The 24,320-nt window shown below is 37.8% G+C and overlaps 1 protein-coding gene across 1 annotated transcript in view; it reads left to right on the top strand.

The window, feature by feature from the left end:
• The window catches only part of LOC128985771 (uncharacterized), a 32,678-nt gene extending 8,770 nt beyond the window's left edge, over positions 1 to 23,908 (top strand). Inside the window, exons 4-8 of the mRNA XM_054405629.1 lie at positions 9,985 to 10,099; positions 16,874 to 16,992; positions 17,732 to 17,794; positions 19,431 to 19,511; positions 23,491 to 23,908. Of these exons, the coding sequence (XP_054261604.1) occupies positions 9,985 to 10,099; positions 16,874 to 16,992; positions 17,732 to 17,794; positions 19,431 to 19,511; positions 23,491 to 23,516 (404 nt within the window). The 3' untranslated portion in view covers positions 23,517 to 23,908. The remainder of the gene's footprint in view (positions 1 to 9,984; positions 10,100 to 16,873; positions 16,993 to 17,731; positions 17,795 to 19,430; positions 19,512 to 23,490) is intronic.
• Positions 23,909 to 24,320: the final 412 nt, after the last annotated feature.

The following is a 24,320-nucleotide window of genomic DNA, read 5'->3' as shown; positions in this document are numbered from 1 at the left end:
TCCCACAGAACTTTAATTCGTTACGTTGTTTCAGTTAACTTCACACCCTTGGCAATAAATGTCTATTGGTTTTAAGTTTTTTGCCAACAAAAACCGTATCACTGACCGCACCTCACAACTGGCAGGATTTTCAATCGCAGCGCACATCTTCAATTCAAATTGTGAAAAAAAAACGGGCAGCTTGGTGAGATGTTTCCGTTGTCACGGCTGGATGCCGACTGAGTTGCCGAGTGCACATGCACCGAAATGTTAGAGATCGGCGCGCGCCTAGCGGTGTCAGGATGAAAATTCCTCCTTAAAAAAGCTCTCTTAAATACTGGAGCATGACCTGTCGATATTAGTCCAAGATGTTTGATTGCTCTTAAGAGTGCTCCCCATTGAATCTGCCATGGTAGTAGATAGATCTGCCAATTAAGATAGAAATTTTATGAGTTTGCTTGCAAGAAAACCAAAAATGCCACCGGTGTAGAAAAGAAAAAACAAACTGACAGTTCAGACACAATTTATTTGCCGAAAGCAGAACCATACACTACAGTACGACATTGTAGCAGAAAGACAGCAAAGGCTGTAAAAAGGCCATGCTATGAAAAATTAATTATCTTCACAGGCAAAGTTAGGGTCACATGGTACTTTCTTACACTTAACCTGTATAAGTTTCTACAGAAAATGCTACATATAAAGTTGATAAAATTGTTTCTTTGCAGAAAATATTTATGTAGAAAGTCTACAACTTTATTTTATGCAGAAAAATTCTCCGTTCTGCAAACAGTATACAAAACATCATGCATTACTTAAACGAAAGCTGCGATGTTAATATTTGATGAATCGATTGTGAATAAGAACGTATAGAATAACTGAATTACTAAAGAAATTCAATGTTTTAACAGTAGGCATATTCGAAAGGATAAGAGCGTTTGAAAACTGTTTTATTTCCAAATACACATTAAAACTATCACACATGCGGTTCATTTACACAACTTGGACCGTGTAAGCCCAAAGACAATTTTTGGATTTTTCCAAGTCCGTTGCAGAAAGTTTAAAAACATTCTGCTTTGGGGATTTATTTGAGCTCGTGATTTACAGCCATTTAAAAAATTGGCTGAGACTATGACTGATAACATCAGTATAAATTAGTACCTATAATTAATTGCATGAATTCATATCATCGATTTAAACGTAATAAGGTTAGCTGACATAGTATCAGTCATTAGAGCCTTGAATTACAATTGTTGTTACTGTACACTTATCTTATGAGAAATTATCTGCGCCCTACATCAATACAGTAGAACCTCGATAGTTTAACACATGCCGTGATGACATGACATGTCACGGCGGGGGCCGATAACGAATTTGTCGAGGTAACAAATTTGACTAGAGCCTTCTTATTCTGTTTGTGCATGCAAAAACTCAATACTTTAACCAGGGCCGTATTTAGAATTGATGAGGCTCCTGGCGGCTCTCATCAGAGAGGCCCTTCATCTATACTCTGATTCTTTGAAGATTGGAAATTAAGGGTTTAGAAATACAAGTGGTATTGCTTCAACTCGATGAATTGACCTTTTGTTACCAACAATCCAATTGGCTAAAATACCTATAAACTAATAAATAAGTATATTATTATTTTTTTATTTTTTTTCTAATAATATTAGATCTATCTAGGCATCTTTTGTGGGTTGGGGTTTTATTTCTTCCGGTTTCATTAAAAATGTTAACCTTCAGGCATAGGATCAAAATCGGGTGGTTTGGGGATTAAATAATTTAAAATATATTAATTGATATAGTATAATTTATTCATACAAAATCTGTAATCGCAGCCAAATTGTTAACATCTTCTGTGCTGTGGTCAGAGAGGCAGAGTAAAATCGTGGACATCTGCCGCGATCGGGGAGAGATCGTGAACATCTTCTACGTTCACGGCAAAATAGTGAATATCATGCACGATCGCAGGGACGTCATCAGTATCGTCTCTATGATCGCGGCGAAATAATGCATGTCTCACATGGCCACGCAAAAATAGTTAACATCATGCGCGATCGCGGAGACATCATTTTTGTCTTCTGCGATCACGGCGAAATAATGAACTTAGCTCCTATTTCCCCGGAGAAATAGTTAACATCTTGTGCGGGCGCGGGGACGTCATCTTTGTCCTCCTCTGATCACGGCGAAATCATGAATGTCTCATGTGGCCACTGAGGAATAGTGAACATCTTTCGCGTTCGCGGGGACATCATCTTCGTCCTTTAGGATAGTGCTGAATTTCATGAACGGCCGCGGAGAAATAGTTAACATCTTGTGCGAGCGTGTGGACGTCATCTTCGTCTCCATATCGATCATGACGAAATCGTGAGGATCTTCCGATTTTGCGGGGACATGATCTTCGACTCCCGCTGTTGCGATAAAATCCTGGATATCCTGGATGGCGGATGAATAGTGACACCTACGTTAACGGTGAAAATAGTGAATATCTTCTGCGGTCGTGCAGATTTCATCAACCTCTCCCACGATCATGGGGCGAACAGATTATCTGTAAAATAAATTTATCAAGAAAATAAAATTGAGGCCCCTCTTAGGCTGAGGCCCCCGGCAACCGCCGTGTCCGCCGTTAGGGATTGATTGATTGATTGTGTGAGGGTGGACTCAAGGTCCAAGCACGTCAACCGAAGCTTATTGTGCATCCCACTTGCCACTAACTGGGTAAGCCTATACCTGTGTCCCTGCTTTAGACCAAACAGAGCCCTTCTCCTAGCCCGTAGTCCATCGCAGTCCAGAATGATGTGTTTAGCAGTCTCATCGGACTGATTACAAAGTCGACACTCCTGCTTGTCATTGACAATTCCTAGAGTGTGGAGATGTTTCCTGAAATGGCCGTGTCCAGTGATAAGAGCAAGTACCTGCTTGACCTGCCCTCTCCCCAGCTTTAGCAGCCAGCGAGTGAAGGGGGTGCTAGGTTCTGAGAGCAGTTTTTTGCCAAGTGATTGTCCAGGATAATTACGCCAACGCTCAAGGTGTTGTCCCCTGGACCATTTGTTTATTACATGTTTAGCGGCCGCTTTGCTGATGCCACAAAATGGCTCTGGTCCAAAGAGTGGCATGCTCGCACCTTTTTTTGCCAGCTTGTCTGCACTCTCGTTGCCGCCAATGCCTACATGGCCTGGGACCCAGCCGAGAATTACAGAGTTCTGTGATGCGAGTCTGCAGAGGGTGTTGAAACACTCCCAGACCAGTTTTGAGGCGACTTCATTTGAGTCAAGAGCTTTGAGAGCAGCCTGACAATCAGATAAAATCACTATCCTTTTGTCTTGGTACCGTCTGGCTAGTCCTAGATTGGCACAAGCCAAGATACCATAGATTTCTGCCTGGAAGATGGTACAGTATTGTCCCAGACTTCCTGATAGTTCTGTTCTGGGTGATCGACAGTAAACCCCAAAACCAGATTTTCCATCGATTAGGGAGCCGTCTGTGTACCAGACGAAGCTCTCCATATCTTGGAGGTGCCCTTCCTGATGTTTCCACTTATCTCTGGAGCGGAATTCAACATTAAAGGGTTTGGTGAAAACTGCTTCCTTGCTTAGGAAGTCCGAGGTCATGTCAAGCACAGGACACTCAGCCAAAGTCTTAGCAATGGCGCAGTGGCCTGCCCCTGACAGGCCTTCCCTCCACAGATTTGAAACCCTCAGACGGTAAGCCGCCTTGAGGGCCTCAGATCTGATGAAGATATCCAGTGGTAGCAGCCCAAGAGCGACTTCTAGAGTAGCTGATGGACTGCTCCTGAAGGCTCCAGTGGCCTGTAGCGTGCCGAGCCTTTGCATGCTTTCTTGCTTGGCTATGACAGTTATCTGATTCACCTTTGTCCACCAGACTAGTGAACCATAGGTAATCTGAGGCCTGACCACAGCCTCGTATAGCCAGAGTGCTATGTGGGGTTTAATTCCCCAGGTGGTTCCTGCAAACCTCCTGGACGTCATGAGCGCCCATTTGGCCTTATGCAGCGCGTTATTCAGGTGGTTGTTCCACGTCAGCTTGGAGTCAAGTGTCAGTCCTAAATACTTGACCGTACTCGACACTCCCAGCTGAGTAGTGCCAATTTTCAGCCTGGAAAGAGAATCCAAGTTCTTTTTCCTGGTGAAAGGAACCACGACTGTCTTAGAAGGATTAATGTTGAGTCCCTCTCTGAGACACCATTGTTTAACACATTGTAGGTTGCCGTTCATGACGTCAGCTACAATGTTTGTGAATTTTCCTTGTACCATGAGGACTATGTCATCTGCATAGCCCTGGACAAAGATGCCCTTGCTGGTGAGTTCAGTTAAAAGACCGTCCACCACAAGGTTCCACAGTAGGGGTGAAAGTACACCTCACTGTGGACATCCTTTTGTGGGTGCGATCACAATTTTTTTACCAAGAAAGTCGGCTACGGTGCGTCTTGAGTTAAGCATAGACTCTGTCCATCTACACAGAGATTGCTCGAGTCCACGCTCACAAACTCCCCGCACCATTGCTCCGTATGTTACATTGTCGAAAGCTCCTTCAATGTCCATGAAGGTGCATAGGGCTATTTCCTTAGCAGCCAGGCTGTCCTCAATTCTGCTGACCAACTCGTGCAGAGCGGTTTCGCAGGACTTGCCTGGCTGGTAGGCGTGTTGATTGCGATGAAGAGGTGTGTTGAGAAGTACACCCTTTCTTATGTGCCTCTCCACCAGCCTTTCCAAGGTCTTGAGGAGAAATGAGGAAAGACTGATAGGACGGAATGATTTAGCATCAGAGTAGTCTGCTTTTCCTCTTTTGGGAATGAAGACCACCCTGCTGAGACGCCAGGCCTGAGGGATGTACCCGTAGGCCAAGCTCGCTCGGAAGAGTTCACATAGGAGGAGCTTGAGGGCATCCGGTCCTTGCTGAAGCATGGCTGGATAGATGCCATCTCCCCCAGGAGACTTAAATGGACCAAACTTATTGATTGCCCATTTAACTTTAGAGAGAGTGACAACCCTTCTGGCTGTATTCCAGCTTTCACGATCAGTTCTCGGCCAAGAACTTATATTCGTGCAACCGGACACTCCTGTGTCGTCACTCTCAAAAATGCAACCAGGGAAGTGAGTCTCAAGGAGAAGTTTGAGACTTCCTCCAACCCCAGTGGTATATTGCCCTCCTGGTACCTTAAGAGATCCCAAGAGTCCAATAGGTTTGGAAGCTAGAACCCGCTGAAGGCGGGCTGCAGCACTGAGACTGTTTACCTCCTGTGTAAACTGTCTCCATGAATTTTGTTTAGCTTTTTTTATTGCAAGGCTGTATTCTGTAAGTGCCCTTCTGTAAGGCTCCCACATTCGGCTCCGTTTGCATTGGTTGAATAGTTTCCTGACACCCACCCTCATGCGAGTCAAATCCGCAGTCCACCATCTAGTGCTGGTACTGCGTTTTCTTTGTCCCAGAGGGCAGTTGTCATGGAAGCAAGTGATCATTGCGTCCTGCAAGTCGGTCGCAATTTGGTCAATGTCTGCAAAGCAGCTGACCCTCCCACTCACGGATCCCAACTGGAACTGTAGGTCAGAGTTATACTGTGACCAGTCTGTTCTCCTGGGATTACGGAAGGAGGAGGTGACAGTGTCACTTAGTATGCAGAAGCAGATGTATTTGTGGTCAGATAACGAGGCCTCCTTACTTACGTGCCAGTTTTCTATGACTCTGTGAATGCGTTCTGTACTAACAGTAATGTCTATGACCTCCTGCCTTGTTCTTGTGACAAATGTCGGTTGGTTGCCCACATTACAGATATACAGATTGTTTGAAATTAGATATTGAAGGAGAGACTCACCTCTTGGATTGGTGTCCGAGCTTCCCCATCCGTTGGCGTGGTGTGCGTTGGCGTCACAACCTAGGAGTAGTTGTTGACCACCAGCGCCGGTTGCTTCCACCAAGAGCTCAAGCTCTCTCGATGGAGGTGGTTCCCTGGAGTCGTATGGCAGGTAAACCGAGCCTACTGTTGTGCTCCATTCCCTGCCACCATTTCTCCAAGTTATTGACACCGCAGTGAGATCTCTGGAGCAAAATTCGTTTAAGGTTAGAAAGTTCAGGCCCTTCCTCACGAGAATACATGTTCTGACATTCCTTAGGGAAGTGCAGTAAACTAACTCACCCTTTGATTCTCCCAGGCCTGCAACTCTTCCTTGGTGCAGCCATGGTTCTTGAATGAGTGCCAGGTCAAATCCTTCTTTGAGGAAGAATTGGCAGAAGGCGGCAGAGGCAGCCTTGTTATGCTGTAGGTTGATCTGGAGGACCCTGAGCATTGTCCTTAACCGGAGTTGTGACAAGTGAGACCTGCCAGAAACCTAGATTGGCTCTGAAGTTGGTGGACTGCACAGCCTTGAAACAGACCTCATCCAGGAAACAGACGAATCCGTACCCTTTCGGATCTGGTTTGGCCGGCAGTATCTTCCACTCCTTGACATTGAGAGTGGGATTTTGCATAGTAAACATTTCTATGATTTTTTCTGGAGTTTTCTTCAGCAACTTTGGATGTGCTCTGAAGAATACTCTCGTGGATTTCATGATGTCCTTTCTCAGCCCTGCTTTGAGGGTGAGTTGCTCCTCTAAAGGCTTGAGAGCCGGGAACAAACCCTCCAGCCATCGCTTGGTGGCGTCGCTGAGGCAGGCAATGATGAGGGCACCTTTTTCCATATAGATTCCAGCAAACGCTGGACTTGAACCATCCTCTAAGGGCTGGAGTCTTTCCAGGATTGCTTCCTCAATTTTTTCTCCTTGCTCGTCATTTAACTTAGCCTCAGGATAGTTATTAGGGACAATGGCAATTTTGGTAGCGGTGATGTCCCTGTAGGATGCTTCATTGGGCGTTGCAGGTTCCCCTGCGTCTTTCACCCCCTCAGACCTCTGGGTAGAACACCTGGCCTTCTTTGCAGGTCCTTCTGCCGAGGGTGGAGTGACCGTTGCGCCTCTAGGGCGCTTGGTCACCCTCGTCTCGACATTTGGACCCGCAGTTGGGCCTGGTGTCCTTACCTCCTGTGGTCTTTTGGGTTTTTTCTTTTTTCCCCTGCGCCATTTTTCAGGGTCGAATTGTTCCCCTCTTTCTAGAAGTTTTGCCTTTAAGGCCTCCCTTCTTTGTGCCGTGGAGAGGTTCGGTTTTTTCATCTTAAGACGACTAAGTCGCTCAGTGGCGTCATCAAGTGTCTCAGTGGAATTTGGTGTTTTAGGACTGCTTAAAAGCTCCTCTTCTCTTTCCAGCGTAGCTGGTGTGAGCGGGAATTCGTCCATAGTGGAAGTTCCTGGTTCCTGGTTTTGAGAGCGTTAGAGCCTCCTGTGCTCTTGGTGCACTCTTTTCAAGAGCGGGGTCTTGCTCTGAGTGAGCTGACCCCTTAGATGTGGGCGGTGCAACTTCTAGAGTTGCTCCGAGGTTTGGTTTTGGTTGAGTTTTTTTGTTTGTTTCCATGGTGTTCCCACGAGTAGCAAGGGAAGTAGGAGGTCGAGCCTAGACAGAGCCCCGCATGTCCAGGTAAGGCTGATTACTCCAGGAGGTCGCCCGGTGTCCTGGAGGCTCCGTACGCACCACCGCTGGGGAGCCCGGTGGCATTCACCTCTTCGGCACGGGTCGCATGACACCACTGAGGTTGGCTGAAACAAGAAACAAAAGCGAAAGGAAAAGGAGAAGGGAAGAAGATTCTTCAATAGGAAAGCGAAGAAGAAAGAAGGGCCAGCAAAAAGAGGAAGTTAGCTGGCCATAGAACCCAGAACGAAGAAGAGGAGAGTTCTGGGGGTTGGCTAGGGTACCTCGGGGTTGCCAGCCTACCAGAGGCCTCCCGTGTAGTTGACAGACAACTACCCCTGAGGGAGCCGTTAGGGAAATACGGCCCTGACTTTAACCATCCCATCCATCTATCTATATATTTAATATGCGACATGAAACTTTGCGAACAATAAGGCTTCTTTGTTTTAAGATATAACCCCACATATTATATACCAAAATGTTCGTCTAGGTTTGTAGATGTGCAAACTGGCTTTAGATTTTCGAAATATATATTTTTAAGGGCGTGGGCTGCCCTCAAAATTCCTTCCATAAGGATAACATTGTGATTGATTTGAATGTTATTATATTCTGAAACACATTAGTTAAAAAAACAAATAAATCCCAGCTGTTTTGTTTGGTTTCAAAATGTAAATAGTTTGCATGTTTTTAAAAATAATTAAATCCGACAAAGAAATGTTACCTATAAGACACGACGGGGTGTTGCCAAGGACCCGACGACAAAGAAATATTGCCGGTCGGACACAGCGAGTCAATATACGGCAATCAATGCAAAACGTAAGGAGTCCAGACGAGGAGCTGGAACAGTTAGTGGCAACAAGTACTTATACAATTACACTGACAAATACAAGAATTCAGCAGCATTCACTTGGCAAGATGGCATTAAAATGTCAGAAATGTGGTGCGCTACATTTTAAAGAAGAATAAAGAGGACGAGGCAAGGATTTTCATCTTGCTGCTATAAAGGAAAAGTGAATCTACCACCATACCGAGAAAGCTATTATATCCAGAGCCTACTTTGGAGCAAATAATTTGAGCAGAAACTACAAAGCGAACATTAGATCGTACAACTCTGCGCTTGCAATGGTCAGCACTGGAGCTAAAATTGAAGAACATAACAGTGGAGGGCCTTTCATGTATAAGGGGCACAACACAATTTATCACTCAATTGGTACCTTACAACCGTTAGAAGGAGAGCATCCCACATATGCCCAAATTTATATCTACGACGTCGAAACCGCCGTTGAAGAAAGAATGCTAAACAAAGCTAATGGCTCTTGCAGCACTGAACTCATGCACATTTTGACTCAACATTTGGTTGATATTAATCCATACGCGCAAGTTTTCAGCATGGTGAGCTCCGTCCAGCAAAATACTCCTACTGAACAGCAAAAAGAACTTAGAACGCATATAGCCAACGATCAAGCTCAAGACCAACGTCGATACAACGATGCAACTTCTAACGACGTTTCTATAATATCCTAATTTATTATTCGTGCGAATACGCACGGATTCACCTAGTTCATTTTATAATGGGAAAAGCAGTTGAATATTACAAACAATTTTATACAGTAAGCAGCCAAAAAACGTATAGTATAGATGCGTTATAGTGTTAATAAGTTTTTTTATTTTTGTCAAGTTGTATACTATTCATTATTTGTGTAAATGTTCAATATTACCATAGATAAAACATACTCCCTTAGTAGATTTCTCATCCTTATGGAACAGCTGAAGACAATGTTATTGTTAGTTCTGTACGGTTTTCTGCAGATCTCGTGTTTTGTTTACAATTTGTTTCCCGTTATTACAGCCATTTAAAACCTCGTTTAACCAAATAATACGATCTAATCATAAACAATAACTTGTCCCCTAGTTATATAACCAAACAGTAAAGCACAAATCAAGAAATTAACCCTAAAATAATAGAAACAAAGTTTCGTCGACACTAGCGCCCATGTGTCACGTACATGAACTAGACACGAAAAACGTGCTTCAAAATTTACAATGGGATGAGAAGTCTACTTGTGTTGGTTAGTCTATGATATTACTCAAGAACACAAGAGGGTCTTTATGTCCCTATAGTTTAAAATTTTGATAGTTTGACACCCCTGTAGTCCACAAAGTGTCAAACTATCGAGGTTCTATTGTATGGATATCACTATTTGAAAAAAGTGTCCGTTTGTAAGTTTGATGAGAAAACTTTCAAGGTGTTTGAGACTTCACTGCTACAGCAGGATTTTGCTTGGACCATGTTTCAAGGTTAGGGGCTATAGTTACATTGGTTGTTTTATACTTTTGCGGTGCCTTAATTAAGTAGCCTGGTGAAAGCAAAAAAGTGTGTTTTACTAAAAAAAGGAATTGCATGTGGAGGGAAATTTTACCATTGACTATATATATAGTCAATGATTTTACCTTCTTTATCTTTGCTTGCTCATGCCAGGGATGTGTTGCAGTGAGTGTATGTCGCTTCTCCCTGACAGAGAGAGTCACTTGTCCTGATGACTTCTACTGCTGTGGAGTGGACCAGTGCTGCAAACTCACCTTTGAGAATCAGTCCAACTCTTCCAAGTAAGCCTAAACACTCTAACCTCTGTGTTTGTGTTTACAGTACCTCTGGAATGGTCTTTTAAATATCAGGAAACTTGATTAGTAAATGATAATTATTTGAATTAAGAATATTTGAATGGACAAAGCAGGGAACAATAAATTTTACTTCCACTCAGAATTAAAATTTGATTTGAATTTTGAGCTATAAAGAGGTGGACTGCTTAGTTTTTGTCATGTATAAATTATACAAATAAATAAGTAAATTATACAATTTTATAATACTACTAGCAGAATACCCGTCCTTCGTAAGGGGTTGGTGTATAAGTATAAAATGCAATTGCAGTTATACTCATGCTTTGTGTTTGAAATGGAAGAGGACGGTTTGAGAAAATTTTGTTCTTTTAATTTACGGAAGCTATAGTGTAACACATATACCATAGCCATAATGTTCCACCACTACACCTGAACAATAAAAAAGTAAATTATCGAATATTCGCACAATATCAAAACATTATTTATAAATTAAATACATAAACTTAAGTGTAAACAATTTTACTTTAACAGTTCTCATTGTGCATCACAGCTTTTTGTTGCGGCTTTTGGTTCAAATTAGCTATGTTGTCATAAATGAAAAAAAAAACTAATAGTGCTGCACCCTGTTGGTGAGCCTTATATATTTTAATGATATTGAATATCATAGAACAACTTGTGTAATTGAAACAGCTGACAAAATTCTTTAATGCATTTAAATATGAATACTCATAAGGTTAACATGGGAAACTCCAGAGCCACTGGGGAGGAGCCCGAAAGGATTTTTGAGATAAGAATATGTCTATATGTTAATCGGGAATGTGAGCTATCATCATACCAAATTTCAGCTCATTCCGACCAGTAGTTAAAGCGTGATTGAGCTTCAAACAAACAAACACACAAACTTTCACATTTATAATATTAGTAAGATTATGTATTTTATTGTAAAACTTAATGTTTTATTGTAGTTGGTCCTATTATTAACTTTTTAAATCATTGTCAGATTTATTAATTACTAGCAGAGTACCCGTCCTTTGTAAGAGGTTGGCGACGTTGGCGTATATATAAGTATAATATGCTCTTTTGCAGTTACTTATGCTTTGCGTTTGCAATGGGAGAGGACACGGTTTAAGAAAATTTTGTTCTCTTAATTTATGGTATGCTATTGTATAGCAAATCTACCATAGCTATAATGTTCTACCACTGCCCCTAAACAAGAACAAAAGTGAAATTCTCATTTTTCACAGCTTTTTAGCAAATTTCCCATATAGGGAATAAGCTATTACCGGTGCCGTAATACTCATGGTAAGACCTGGACACGGGACCGATTTTTTTTTCCTTTTGAGGTCCCTAGAGGCCAAAAACACCATCTGTTCAAATTCATATATATAAATAAATATATACATATATAATACATATATATATATAATATAAATAATCAAAAACATTATAAAAACATTAGTACCCTTTTAAAATGAATGAATTTAAAAGGGTACTAATGTTTTTATAATGTATTCGATTATTTATATAGTAGCAGCCTTATTCACAATCATACTTATCATATATATATATGTGTCTGTCCGTTAGCACGACAACTCGAGTATGATCGTACCAGTATGATCAGACTATGGGAACAGGGGTTTATGGGGGGTTTCATGGGGTAAAAAAAGGTTATTCCCATTTTTTACCCTAAGGGCAAAAAAATTCAAAATTTTTTTCCAAACCATCTTGTAAAAAAAACAAACAATTTAGTATATTGAAGCGTTATTATGCGCCTAATGCTTACGGAGAAAATTCCAAAAAATTGTAAATTTAAAATTACTACCGTATGTTATTCTTAAGGAGAATAAGTCAACTGTTGTAGTTTGCGGGTTTTTGAACATACTAGTGTCACTGTTGCTTGGATTCGAGCAATTGCTAAGTATTACAGGCATTATTTTAAAACGAATAACATAGTCATAATTTCTGATGACTTTAAAAGATTCGACTCAAAGATTATTATTATATCAAAGTATTATAAATACTCAAGATGTACATAACAGATCGATATAATCAACGTTTCTTGTAAATATCTTATCATTTTTCAAAAGCTGATCATGTTTTTTAATGTTTTCTACATTTGTAGAAGCCTTACTCATAGCCGCATTAGGTTGTCCATAACAACAATTATAAATAAAAAAACCATTATTTTTCTATTTCTTCCTCTTGGTGGTGTTCTATGACTTTCCTATGTTTCCATAGTTTGCAAATCAGCTCTTTCTATGATTACAAAGAAATGCAGCACAGTGTTAATTCAGTTTTCCTTTTAGTATATCAATTTATCCAGGCTCTCTCGCTTTTTTCCATTGTAATATTTACGCCAACCCATATTCACATCTATATAATTAATACGCTACATGAAACTTTGTCGGTTGAACTCCTCCGCCATTTCTTAACCGATTTTATCCATTGACGTCTCATTGGAAAGAGCGTGTTGCGTAGATTTGCAAACTGGCCTTACATTTTTTTTATGTACCTTGGGCTCTGCCCCAGTGGCTTTTAAAGTTCCCATGTTATCCTTATGGAGAACATAATTGTTTACATTTTGATCAGCTGTATAATTTGATTGCTGTTATTTATTGTTCAATTCAATGAAACGCATTGATAGTGGAAGAATATTAGGAAAATCGACCTAACAAATTCGGACTACCTAGAAATTTTGCACAGTTGTTAAGTAAGCCAAGTTCTTGAAAATGTCAAAAGTCCCCATAAATCCCGGCTGTGCTTCAGCCGCCATCTTGGAAAATGGCGGCCAATTTTCACTTTTTTGACAATATTTCACAAACTATTGGTATAAGAGAATTTTTGTAAATATAAAAATTAAAGAACACTTAAAAATACATATTTTTTATATTACAAGGTTTGCTCTATCTCTAACGGCTATTGAGATAAATAATAAAAATAGTTTTAAATTTAAAATTACCATGTTATTCTTATGAAAGAAAAGAAAATTGTTGCAGTTTGCTTATTTATAGACATATTTTGAACACACTTGGCAAACTTATTTATTTTATACTAAACTAAGCTAATGATATTTAACATAAATACACACTTTATAACTCTCCCCATAGCAGTAAACCTAGTAGTAAATATTTCATTTAACCAAGTATATGTTTTTGTAGCAAACTGTTAAATTTGCATACTTATTGACTGTTTACAATTAACATATGTTATTCTTCTCACTTTTAATTTCTGACAACAGCTGGAGTTTCATAACAATGTTTGTTTTCCATCTTAATCTTATGGAGAAATGTGAAACTTTAAAGGGCCCCATGGCCTCACTCTCTAATTATTTCCCTAAAAAGAAAGTTTCCTGCACAACTTCACGTTACGCTCTTTCCAATGACACCAAAAACATGTCAATCGGTTCAGTAGTTTCAGATGAGTAATTGTCACAAAAAACCTGCTTGCATATTAAATAACTACTAGTGTCCCTGTTGCTCGAATTCGGGCAATTTCTAAGTATTACAGGTGTTATTTTAAAACGAATAACAGTCATAATTTCTGATTACTTTAAAAGATTTGACTCAAAAATTATAAAAAAAGATGTACATAACAGATTATATCAATTTATCCAGGCTCTCTCGCTTTTTTCCATTGTAATGTTTACGCCAACCCAAATTCAAATAGTAAATATTTCGTTGTAACCAAGTCAGTAAATGTTTGTAGCAAACTTTTAAATTAGCAAACTTATTGACTGTTTACAATTATGTTCTTTTTCTCACTTTTAATTTCCGACAACAGCTGGAGTTTCATAACAATTTTTGTTTCCCATGTTAATCTTATGGAGAAATGCGATACTTTAAAGGGACCCAAGGCCTCACTCTCAGGGAGGAGTAATTGTCACAAAAATCCTGCTTGCGTATTTAATAAGTATAGATATAGATTTTAATCAAATTTGGAAAATACATTTATTTCTTACTAAACTACAGTATTAACATTTTATACAAAAAACATTTTTTTACCCTCCCTGTTGCAGCAAACCGAAGTACTCATTAAACTAATTCTATTTAAATAGGGAATATGTGATAATTTTAAGGAGACATTTTAGTCTAAATCCAATTGTGTAAATGGAAATTCGCTAAGTCTGCAGGTTTGCTGCGACGGGGATATTTTATTTTCATTTGAATTGTTTTTGACAAGTGTTCCAAGCGTTATTCTTATCAAAATTTGCAAATGGTTGAATACTTACTAACGTATTACTCTGTTGTACTTATGAAGGTTGGAGTTAAAGTTTCTCTGTAATCTTCGTTGCAAGTGTAGCTGCAAGTGTGATTTGGCTCTCAGTGAATACTTTCAGTATTGCTGTAAATTATTCTGCATCTATAACCCTCCAAGTGTCCATAGTTTAGGCCTTAATGTCCACCTATTTTTGGCGCATTTGCAAGGTTTTATTAAAACAGATCTGAGAAGCTTAAAACAATGTTAATTCTAATGTTCTATATACCATTTTGTTTGGAAAATCATGGGCTTCAATATCCATACATAAAACATAAGGAATATTTGTTTCAAAAAATGTATTAAGGTAAAAAAAAAATTATTTTGGAAAAATTGAAAAAAAAATAAGTTTGCGCTCAATGAAATTGTATAAATTATAGGCCTATAAATATTTGAAAATAGCCACTTTGTTCTAAATATTATGAGGATTACAAATATATAATAATATAAGGAAGTAGATTTGCAAATAAATAAGTTATGGGCAAAAAACTGATTTCAGTACATAGCGTTTAGCTAAGAATGCATAGCCTAACCATAGCTAGGAATCTGGCTGATAATTTACATCAATATCACTACCTACTTCTTCAGGATCATCAACCAGCACTTCAAAACCACTTAAATCTTCTTATAATGCACCACGTATATCACTACTTTTGATTTTTAACACTAAAACAATGATAAACGTAATAAAACACATCAGTCATCGGTCCGGGGGAACCTAGCTGTTTACAAATACACGCACGTCAGCTGTCTGCTACAATATTTTCGGAACTAAAATGAATAGCGCTTAGAGACAGGCCTCTGGAGAAAGCTTAGAATATTACGGAAAGAACGATACCTAACTCGATCCAGTTCAATCCGATTCAGTCAGTCATAGAGCCTTCGCCGTAAACGATGTTTGTGCGTCTTAAACTCGACGCGTGACCCTACACAAAGTGTGTTGTGCGTCTATTTTTTGACGCGTGACCCTCGGAGGGTTAAAGTACAAAATCAAAATTTAGAAAAGGTTCTGGATCCAAATGTTGAGTAGAAATTCTTAAAAACTTTACCTCGTTGCCAATTATTGTGTCTTTGAATTAGAGTTAATAATTGCACGCATTTGAAAAAAACTCCTTTATTTTAATGGAATATTTATAAACTGTAAATTGTAAAGGTAAACTTAAACTACATTGTTTCATAATTAATTATAACAACAGCTGATCATAGAAAGTATAAAGGATACTAAAGTGAGCTATAATCAAATTCTATTTTCTCCATAAGATTTTGTAACTACTGTATGATAGTTGATGTGACATAAAAGATGATATAGCTTACAACAAGTTCCTTTCTTCAGCTCGGCTCGACTAAACAGTTGGTGGTAATCGACGGAAATCAAAGACATCTGCGGCACACTCTATCATTAACAATTGTTTCATGGTCATGTTGTAGAGTTTCTTTTGATGACTGGCTGACAGAGTTTTGTGTGCGAGCTGTCATTGTGACAAGTTTTATTGTCATGTTTTATCTTGTTTGTTGTAGAGGTTCCATTGATGACTGGCTGACAGGGTTTTGTGTGCAAGCTGTTATTGTGACCGGTTTTATTGTCATGTTTGACCTTGTTTGTTGTAGAGATCCCTTTGATGACTGGCTGACAGGGTTTTGTGTGCGAGCTGTCATTGTGACAGGTTTTATTGTCATGTTTGACCTTGTTTGTTGTAGGTATTCCTTTGATGTCTGGCTGACAGGGTTTTGTGTGCGAGCTATCATTGTGACAAGTTTTATTGTCATTTTTTATCTTGTTTGTTGTAGAGATTCCTTTGATGACTGGCTGACAGGGTTTTGTGTGCGAGCTATCATTGTGACAGGTTTTATTGTCATTTTTTATCTTGTTTGTTGTAGAGATTCCTTTGATGACTGGCTGACAGGGTGTTGTGTGCGAGCTGTCATTGTGACAGGTTTAATTGTCATTTTTTATCTTGTTTGTTGTAGAGATTCCTTTGATGACTGGCTGACAGAGTTTTGTGTGCCAGCTGTCATTGTGACAAGTTTTATTGTCATGTTTGACCTTGTTTGTTGTAGAGATTCCTTTGATGACTGGCTGACAGGGTTTTGTGTGCGAGCTGTCATTGTGACAGGTTTTATTGTAATTTTTTTATCTTGTTTGTTATAGAGATTCCTTTGATGACTGGCTGATAGGGTTTTGTGTGCGAGCTGTCATTGTGACAGGTTTTATTGTCATGTTTAACCTTGTTTGTTATAGAGATTCCTTTGATGACTGGCTGACAGGGTTTTGTGTGCGAGCTGTCATTGTGAGAGGTTTTATTGTCATTTTTATCTTGTTTGTTGTAGAGATTCCTTTGATGACTGGCTGACAGAGTTTTGTGTGCCAGCTGTCATTGTGACAAGTTTTATTGTCATGTTTTATCCTGTTTGTTGTAGAGATTCCTTTGATGACTGGCTGACAGGGTTTTGTGTGCGAGCTGTCATTTTGACAAGTTTTATCGTCATGTTTGACCTTGTTTGTTGTAGAGATTCCTTTGATGACTGGCTGACAGGGTTTTGTGTGCGAGCTGTCATTGTGACAGGTTTTATGGTTATGCTGTACATCACAGGGGTCTCTATCAAGATAGTCAGGAACCACTACTTTGGTAAGTTTTATCTCTGCTGCTTTTGTAGTTTTTTTATAGTTTAAAACTTAAGTTAAATATAATTTACATTTTATGCAGTAAGAAATTCTTTACATGATCGAAGAATAGGAATGTAGGTTTAATTTATTCATGTTTTGTGTAGTCTTTGACACCCTATGTACTGTCTCTCTGTTTGGTGTTAGCGTTTGTACTTCCTGTAAATAATTTCCCTATTATTTAAACATGGGTGCCTAATTTGTAGTAGGAAAGTGTGGATTCTTTGCTAATCAGTAATACCAACCAGCTGGGTTTTTGTAATACCTTCTCACCTGAGGACAGGACAGGATCAAGTTCCAGATCCCGAAACCTTGTGTCAACTTTGTTTTTGCCTAATCATGATAGATATATTTGTGATAATGTCTCAGATATCCTGTTTTGAAGGGATTTTTTTTTCTGGTAGTTAATTATCCTGCGCTTCTAAGTTTTTGACGTTTGCTTGGAAAATAGGGCTACTCAATCAAGGTTTACATTTTTTTCCTTTTTTCTGTTACATAAAAAAAAACATCTTAGGAGCATTCGAGCATTCTATATTTAATATGTTGAATGAATTCTTGGAGCTTACATCCAACCTTTTAATATATTTACTGAATAGACATAAAAAAGGTTAAAAACTATTTGCAGTAGGCCTATAGAAACTGAAGAAAAATAAATCCTACTTTTAACAATATGATATTACTGTATGTAAATTATTTAATTCCAGGTAAATGCTGTCCTGAAATAAGCAATCTTCCTAGGTACAAACCTTTGGAGAAAAATTCAATTGGTAAGCAGCATTATAGTAAAACATGACAACAGAGAATATGTGTTTGGTAATGTTATTGCTAATGTAGGATCTACAGTAATAATAATAAACAGTATCAGCAATCTGACACATACTTTCTCCCATTAGCTTGTCAACAACCTTTATCATGCATGGTTAACAATTTTTGAATCTTCTCTGCAACCAATCACCGTACAAAAACACATTGATATACTAAATTATTTGTTTTTTAAGTTCTTTAAAAATGTCTGGAGAAAAATTGATAAATTTTGTGTTTTAAGGGTAAAAAAAAGAAAAACCCATTTTTACCCCATAAAACCCCCCGTTAAACCCCGTTCCAATGGTCCGATCATGCTGGTTCGCGAACTTATTCAAGTTAATCCCGCCTTACACCCTCAAACCAAATTTCATCAAAATCGGACAAAAATTACTCAAGTTATTGTCTGGATGGACAAATACATATATCTATATATAGATATACAAATTTGAACAAATGGAGTTTTAGGCCTCTGGGGATATCAAAATGAAAAAGTAAATCAGTCCCGGGCCTAGGTCTTACCGTGAGACCTACGGTAATATAGCTTCTTCCCTATAGGGAAATTCGCTAAAACATAACTATAAAACCTTGCAGACGGAAAATTGGGTTCAAAAATCAAAAAGGTTGATGATGAGCTCAGACACCAAAGAGAACTAAAATGTAAAGTTTAGACCAAAGATGAGCTGTCCATTAAGGATCAGAAGTCAAGGTGTATGTTTTATCTATATGATGCTTTCTAAGCAAACGAATGACGAACGAACGTATCACATCTTTCTTCTTTTGTTAGCAGTCAAAGGGATTTGAATCAAGAATACAAATCAAGATAAGCTCTATGTGTAGCCTACTTTGAGACTTGAAAGAAACGTGTAGGTTGATGAATCTAGACAAATTATAAAGTGATAAATAAGACATATTTCAATTTTAACTTCATAAAAATTGTTTATAAAGTTTTAAAAGAACAAGCAGTACTGTAGTTGATAAAATACTTTATTAACTTCTATGTTTCCTTTTCTATCTAGTTTTAGTCAGGTGTAGGTTTAACCTCAAAATTGCTCCCATCCAAAATTTATTTAAGTATTATTAACCTAGGCTAACACTTACATTATTGTAGCCTACTTATGTAAAATTACAGTTATTATAAATTCTAAATCACATTATTCTTTCTGTAATTGACTTAGTATCATTATGTTCACACAGCTTCGCCCTGCACCCTAATAAAACCAACCCTCTGAGATGTAAGATAAATTAATTCTGCTAGCTGACTTAATTAAAAAAAAAATTAAATTAAAGGAAATGAAAGGCGACAATCTCTGTACTTTTAATTTTTGTAGTGTTTAAAAAACTTCCTGTGCAGTTGGAATTTTGCAAGTTCAAACAGTTGTTAAAATAATACAATAAAATATTAAATAGATACAAAAACCTCGTTGGTTTTTTGTAATAATAATTTTCCTATTATTTATCACAAAACGTTGAACACAGCACAGTAGTGTGCACCACATCAACATCACTGTATGCCATTAGTTGAATTAATCTCTGGATTAAGACTGTATCAATAACAATTAATTGAGCTTGTTTTTCTTATATTGTTCCTGTTCTTTCCAGCATCAAACCTTGACAACATTTCAACCCTTATTGGAACACCATTCTACCAGGTTAATACTGATCAAGTTGGAGTGTTGAGAGGTATTGTTTCTAATCGCTGATAATTTGTCTTAACTAAACAAAATTGAATAGATTTATGAATTTGTGAAGAGTGAGTTATATTCTAAGTTCCAACCATATCCTTTGTGCAAAGGGGTACATTGATTTCATATCTGGGGTTTAATTAAAGTAAAATGTTCTCTTAAGGTTTAAAAGTTTTGATATATATATATATATATATATATATATATATATATACACACACACACACATGGTGTCCAAAAAGTCCCGGGTCATTTAAATATTTTTTGAAATATTTAAAATTGAGCTAAAAAACTTTGCACAGCGTTACTGGACATAAAAATCTATTTTTTTATCACATATTCAGTGATCCGCTACTTCGTCAGGAGGAAGGCCCACTAGGAGTCAGAAGAAAATCTTAAATGTAAGCATGGGTTGTTATGCATATAAAATAAAAGGTCTTTATTAGTAGAATACAATGTTTATTTAGCGTGGGGTGAAAATAGAAAAGTTACATACAAATGTACATACTTTTAATTGAGTTTTCAACCACGAGCAAGCTCTAGTATTTACTATTTGAATTTGGGTTTGCTTACATATTACAACGAAAAAAATCAAGAATGCCTAGACAATTTGATATATTTTACAAAATAAAGATTTAAAAAAAATTTGTTAACCATAGAAACATAGGAAAGTCATAGAACGCTACCAATTAGGAGAAAATTATAGAGAAAATTTTTCTTTTTCTTTTAACTATCCTATCGTTATTATCCTACAATGAAAAACACCTACAATATGAAGATTCCTACAAACAATGATAGAGGATGTTAGCTGAAGTACTACCATTATTTTTAATACGAAACATGGACTTAGATTTGAGATCATTGCAGAGGAAAACCCTCTATGGCTAAATAAAACTGGTTCGGCAAGGACATTAACTATATGTTTCAATAAGTCAACTGATTTTAGAAGAATTGACTACATCCAAGAAACCTTTAGTAAATCTGTCATTGAAGTGACTCAATTATTATTCACAGTCAAGCAGTAGCGGCTAGCCCATAAGGACTCTCGGACGCCGCCCTCCCAACAATACAGAAATCAATATTTTTTGTATTTATGTAATAAAAAAATAATCTATCGTAAGTTAAATTAAATTACAATTACTTACGAGTACTTTAATCAATATGATAATAATATGAAATGAAATAGTTTTAAATTTTGAATCCAGTAATGGCTGTTTTGCAATAGTCGCTTTCGTAATGTGCATTGCGGACGGCGGCCACCTCCGTCCCAAACTCAATGCATGTAGTCTTATGGTAGAAACACCTAACAGTGCTGAGGGTGCCATGATGTCATTCCAATGCTTTACAATAGGGACTCTGGGGCAGAGTCCAAAGCTGCGCGCGCATTCATATATCAGGGCAGCCACCCTAAACTGGATAATTCTGCATCACACACGATTAGCATAGGAAGAACCATGTTGGCAGCGCTGGAGCCATCATCCACACTGTCACTACCATAAACATAAACTAACCTCACTTCTTTCCATGTCCATGACCACAGTTCAGTTAAAGTTTAGTGCCAAACGACCTGTTGTTTTGTGATAAATAGTGTTTAGTGATGATAGTGATGGAGGCCTAAGGAAGGCAGCGGTAGTTTGTTGAAGATTGAAAGAGCTAAGTAGAAATTATTAATAGTTATACTTAATTGATTGAGTTAGTTAGTTGGCATTTTTGAGTCAATAAGTTACGTCTGTAGTTTTAGTATAGGCTAACCTAATTAACCCGAAAACTAAGTAAACTAACCATAGGTAAAGTGACTCGGACAATTTTAGTTATAGTTACTTATTCTTAGTCTTAATATCACGGGTAAATTTGCCGTGGGTTGTAGGCCTAAATAATAATGGACGGCGGCATTTCGTTGTCGTCGACGGCTAACGTCACTAACGAAGTTAGCCTGATTATCAATGAAGGGATCAAAAATATTGACCACAGAATTTCTTTGAAAAATTAGTCTTACCCTCATGGTTTGGTTTTCTATTCGTTATTGCCGTGGATGTTTATTTAAACATTCAATTATTGTCAGGCCTTACCGTTTGGTTATCTACTCCTTATTGCCGTGGATTTTTTACTATTATATTATTAATTGTTAGTTATATTTTCAATAGAGTGTAGACCCGTTTTATAAGGCCGTAGGCAGGGGAGGGGGTTTGAGGGTCAATCCCCTCCCCCAAAATTCTGAAATTGAGCAGTAAAAATTAAAACTAGGTTTCAAAAGTGCAAGTTAAATTATAAAATAGAAACCACAATAGAGGATTAATTGTTATGTGTTGAGTTTAGTTATGAATTAATCTATTCATATTTAATATAGGCCTAGTTCTATTAGGATAATAAATCTGATCTAAGCCTATTAAATAAATTGGTATAAACTATTTAAAAAATATACTACTCTACTCTACTTATGTCTACTTGCTCATGACAAACAACAGGTGAAATGGGAGTTTTAGGACTATTATTGGACACAGTTTTAGGCGTGAAAAATTGCTTTAGAAAGTCACCAAACGGCTTTAAAAATGTAAAATGTTTAAATTGTAAAACCATCTGAACATGGCTTTTTAACTCTGCATTTTCTCAGGTAAATAAAATGTACGTATTTGCAGTAACTAAACAAAAGAATGCCAATTGAAGAAAATTAATAAAATTGTGACGACATGATATGTGGAAAATCAGGTAGCTCTTAAGTAATGTGAACAAATTAATATGTTATCGCTATTACAAAAATTACTGACATTTGTAATTGTACTGGCGAACGGGTGGTACCATGCAGGTTACATTATCAAGAAATTTTGATTTGAACTGTTATGTACATCGCAATTTCCGAATTTGTAATTACAGTAATGTAATTCAATGATTGATTACCATAGAAAATGTTCAAACTTTAAATATTTAAGTATTCATATTTTCTTAATAATTAGAAGACCTGATATCATATTTAAGAATAGCACAAACCAATTGAGTGTGTCGCTAGCCACGAAACAACAACATAGTGGTTAATGTCTGAGACTTCAATGCGGGAGGGACTGATTTAATTCCCGGCACAACCACTAAAACTTAATCTTACGTTGACCTCTTGTAAAATGCAACTGGCGAAGAAAAAAATGAGAACACTGAGAACCAATTCTGCAGGTGGTAGCAGTGACGGCAACGGGCAACGTTAGTTGGGTAGGTAGTGTACTTTGTGTAGGTTAACTGCTGCTTAGTGGGCAGGTATAATGCAGTCCTGTTGTTCTTAAGACACTTCTTCTATAAAATAAGTTTCAATCTTGGTTTGATCTTGGAATACATTTTTCTGTAAGCATGCACATTGGTACCAGTTGAAAGGGTATTTTTCACAAATCAATAATGCTTGGGGAATAGGCAAAACCTTGATGCGAGAGTCCATTACAAAAACATATATTCTATAATTTAAAAAAATTACACTGGACGTGTGTTGTACTATTGCGGTATTTTGTTGTTGTTAAAACCACGTGTTAGTTAAATTCCACAAGTCTCAATAATGCAAAAACTTCACAATATAAAAGTTTGTTTTTTTAAATTTCTTGAACCTTGAAATAAACTGGGAAGCTTGAACACATTAAACTGGGTTAATTTAATTTTGTATGTTCTAAAATTCCTTAAAAATCACCCCCCAGTGACCCCCCCCCCAGAATATAGGTCTAGGACTGCCCTTGGTCATAATTGGGATTGTGTATTGTTACATACAAATTATATAGTGTTAGTTGTATAATGGAAAAGGTCCAATACCCGTTTTACTGTCAAGTGATCCTGTTGTCCATGAAGGTGTACTTAAACTGGTATTTTTAAAATTTTTTTATAATTCTCTAATATTAAAATACCAGTAGCTTTAAAAGTAATCCCGGAGCTTTGCCTAAAACTATATTTGGTGCAAATTCTTAAGTGAAATTTTCTTGTTCAAAATTTTAACCCTGTTTTTGTTTTAGGTGGTATAGCTGCAGTTCCTGTTTGAAGACTGTAAATATATATACAGCTCGTGACATCTAAGCTGGCACTTGTACTTAGTTAAAACATTATATCCCGTCATGCGGGTTGCATCAACTGTCCTTGCGACCCATACAAAGGTGCTCAAGTAATACAAGGGGAGTCCGGGAAGTCAACCCCGTGAGGCACTGGAAATGTTTGCAGTACGGTCTTTTCCCTACCTCCACCCTCCTCCCGCCTACACTGCCCCTGCTAGGACCATCTGGGCATCTGGGCTGCTAGTGCCAGCTTAGATGTCACGAGCTGTACATATAATTTAATTTCAAATTGTATTGAATACATATGAAGATTGATAAATAATTGTATCTTAGTGATATTAAATTATTAAGTTTTCAATGTACATTTGTGTCAACATTTTAAAACCCATGTGGTGGTGGGAGGGGGGGGGGGCAAGCAAATTGGTTTTAAAATCATAAATTGAATACAATTCATGTATATTATTCTTATATACTAAAAAAAACTTGTAAATCTTAGGCTGGTGACACACTATCCGGTTTAGCAGGATGCGTTTTAGCGGGATGCGTTTTTACCGCATTGACGTTGCCCTGTCACACTTGTCCCGTTCTACCGCAACGCAACATATTTTGAGTGAAGAGCGCGAGCATCACATGCAGTGCACTGTTGATAGCGACAACATTACGATGTTGTCCAAAGTGAAATTTGTCTGTGCTCTTGAAGCAAGTGGTTTGTTGCCTAAACCTTACGTAGGCGTACACCATTTTCATTGCGAAAATGATAGAGATGGACTGTTTAAGAGTTTATCAAAGTATAA

Source organism: Macrosteles quadrilineatus, unplaced genomic scaffold, assembly GCF_028750875.1.
Source record: "Macrosteles quadrilineatus isolate MER2022 unplaced genomic scaffold, UCM_ALF_1.0 Scaffold_2__2_contigs__length_208266976, whole genome shotgun sequence".
NCBI classification, from domain to species: domain Eukaryota; kingdom Metazoa; phylum Arthropoda; class Insecta; order Hemiptera; family Cicadellidae; genus Macrosteles; species Macrosteles quadrilineatus.
The sequence above is the reverse complement of the archived record's forward strand: the minus strand, read 5'-3'. Positions and strand labels throughout refer to the sequence as shown.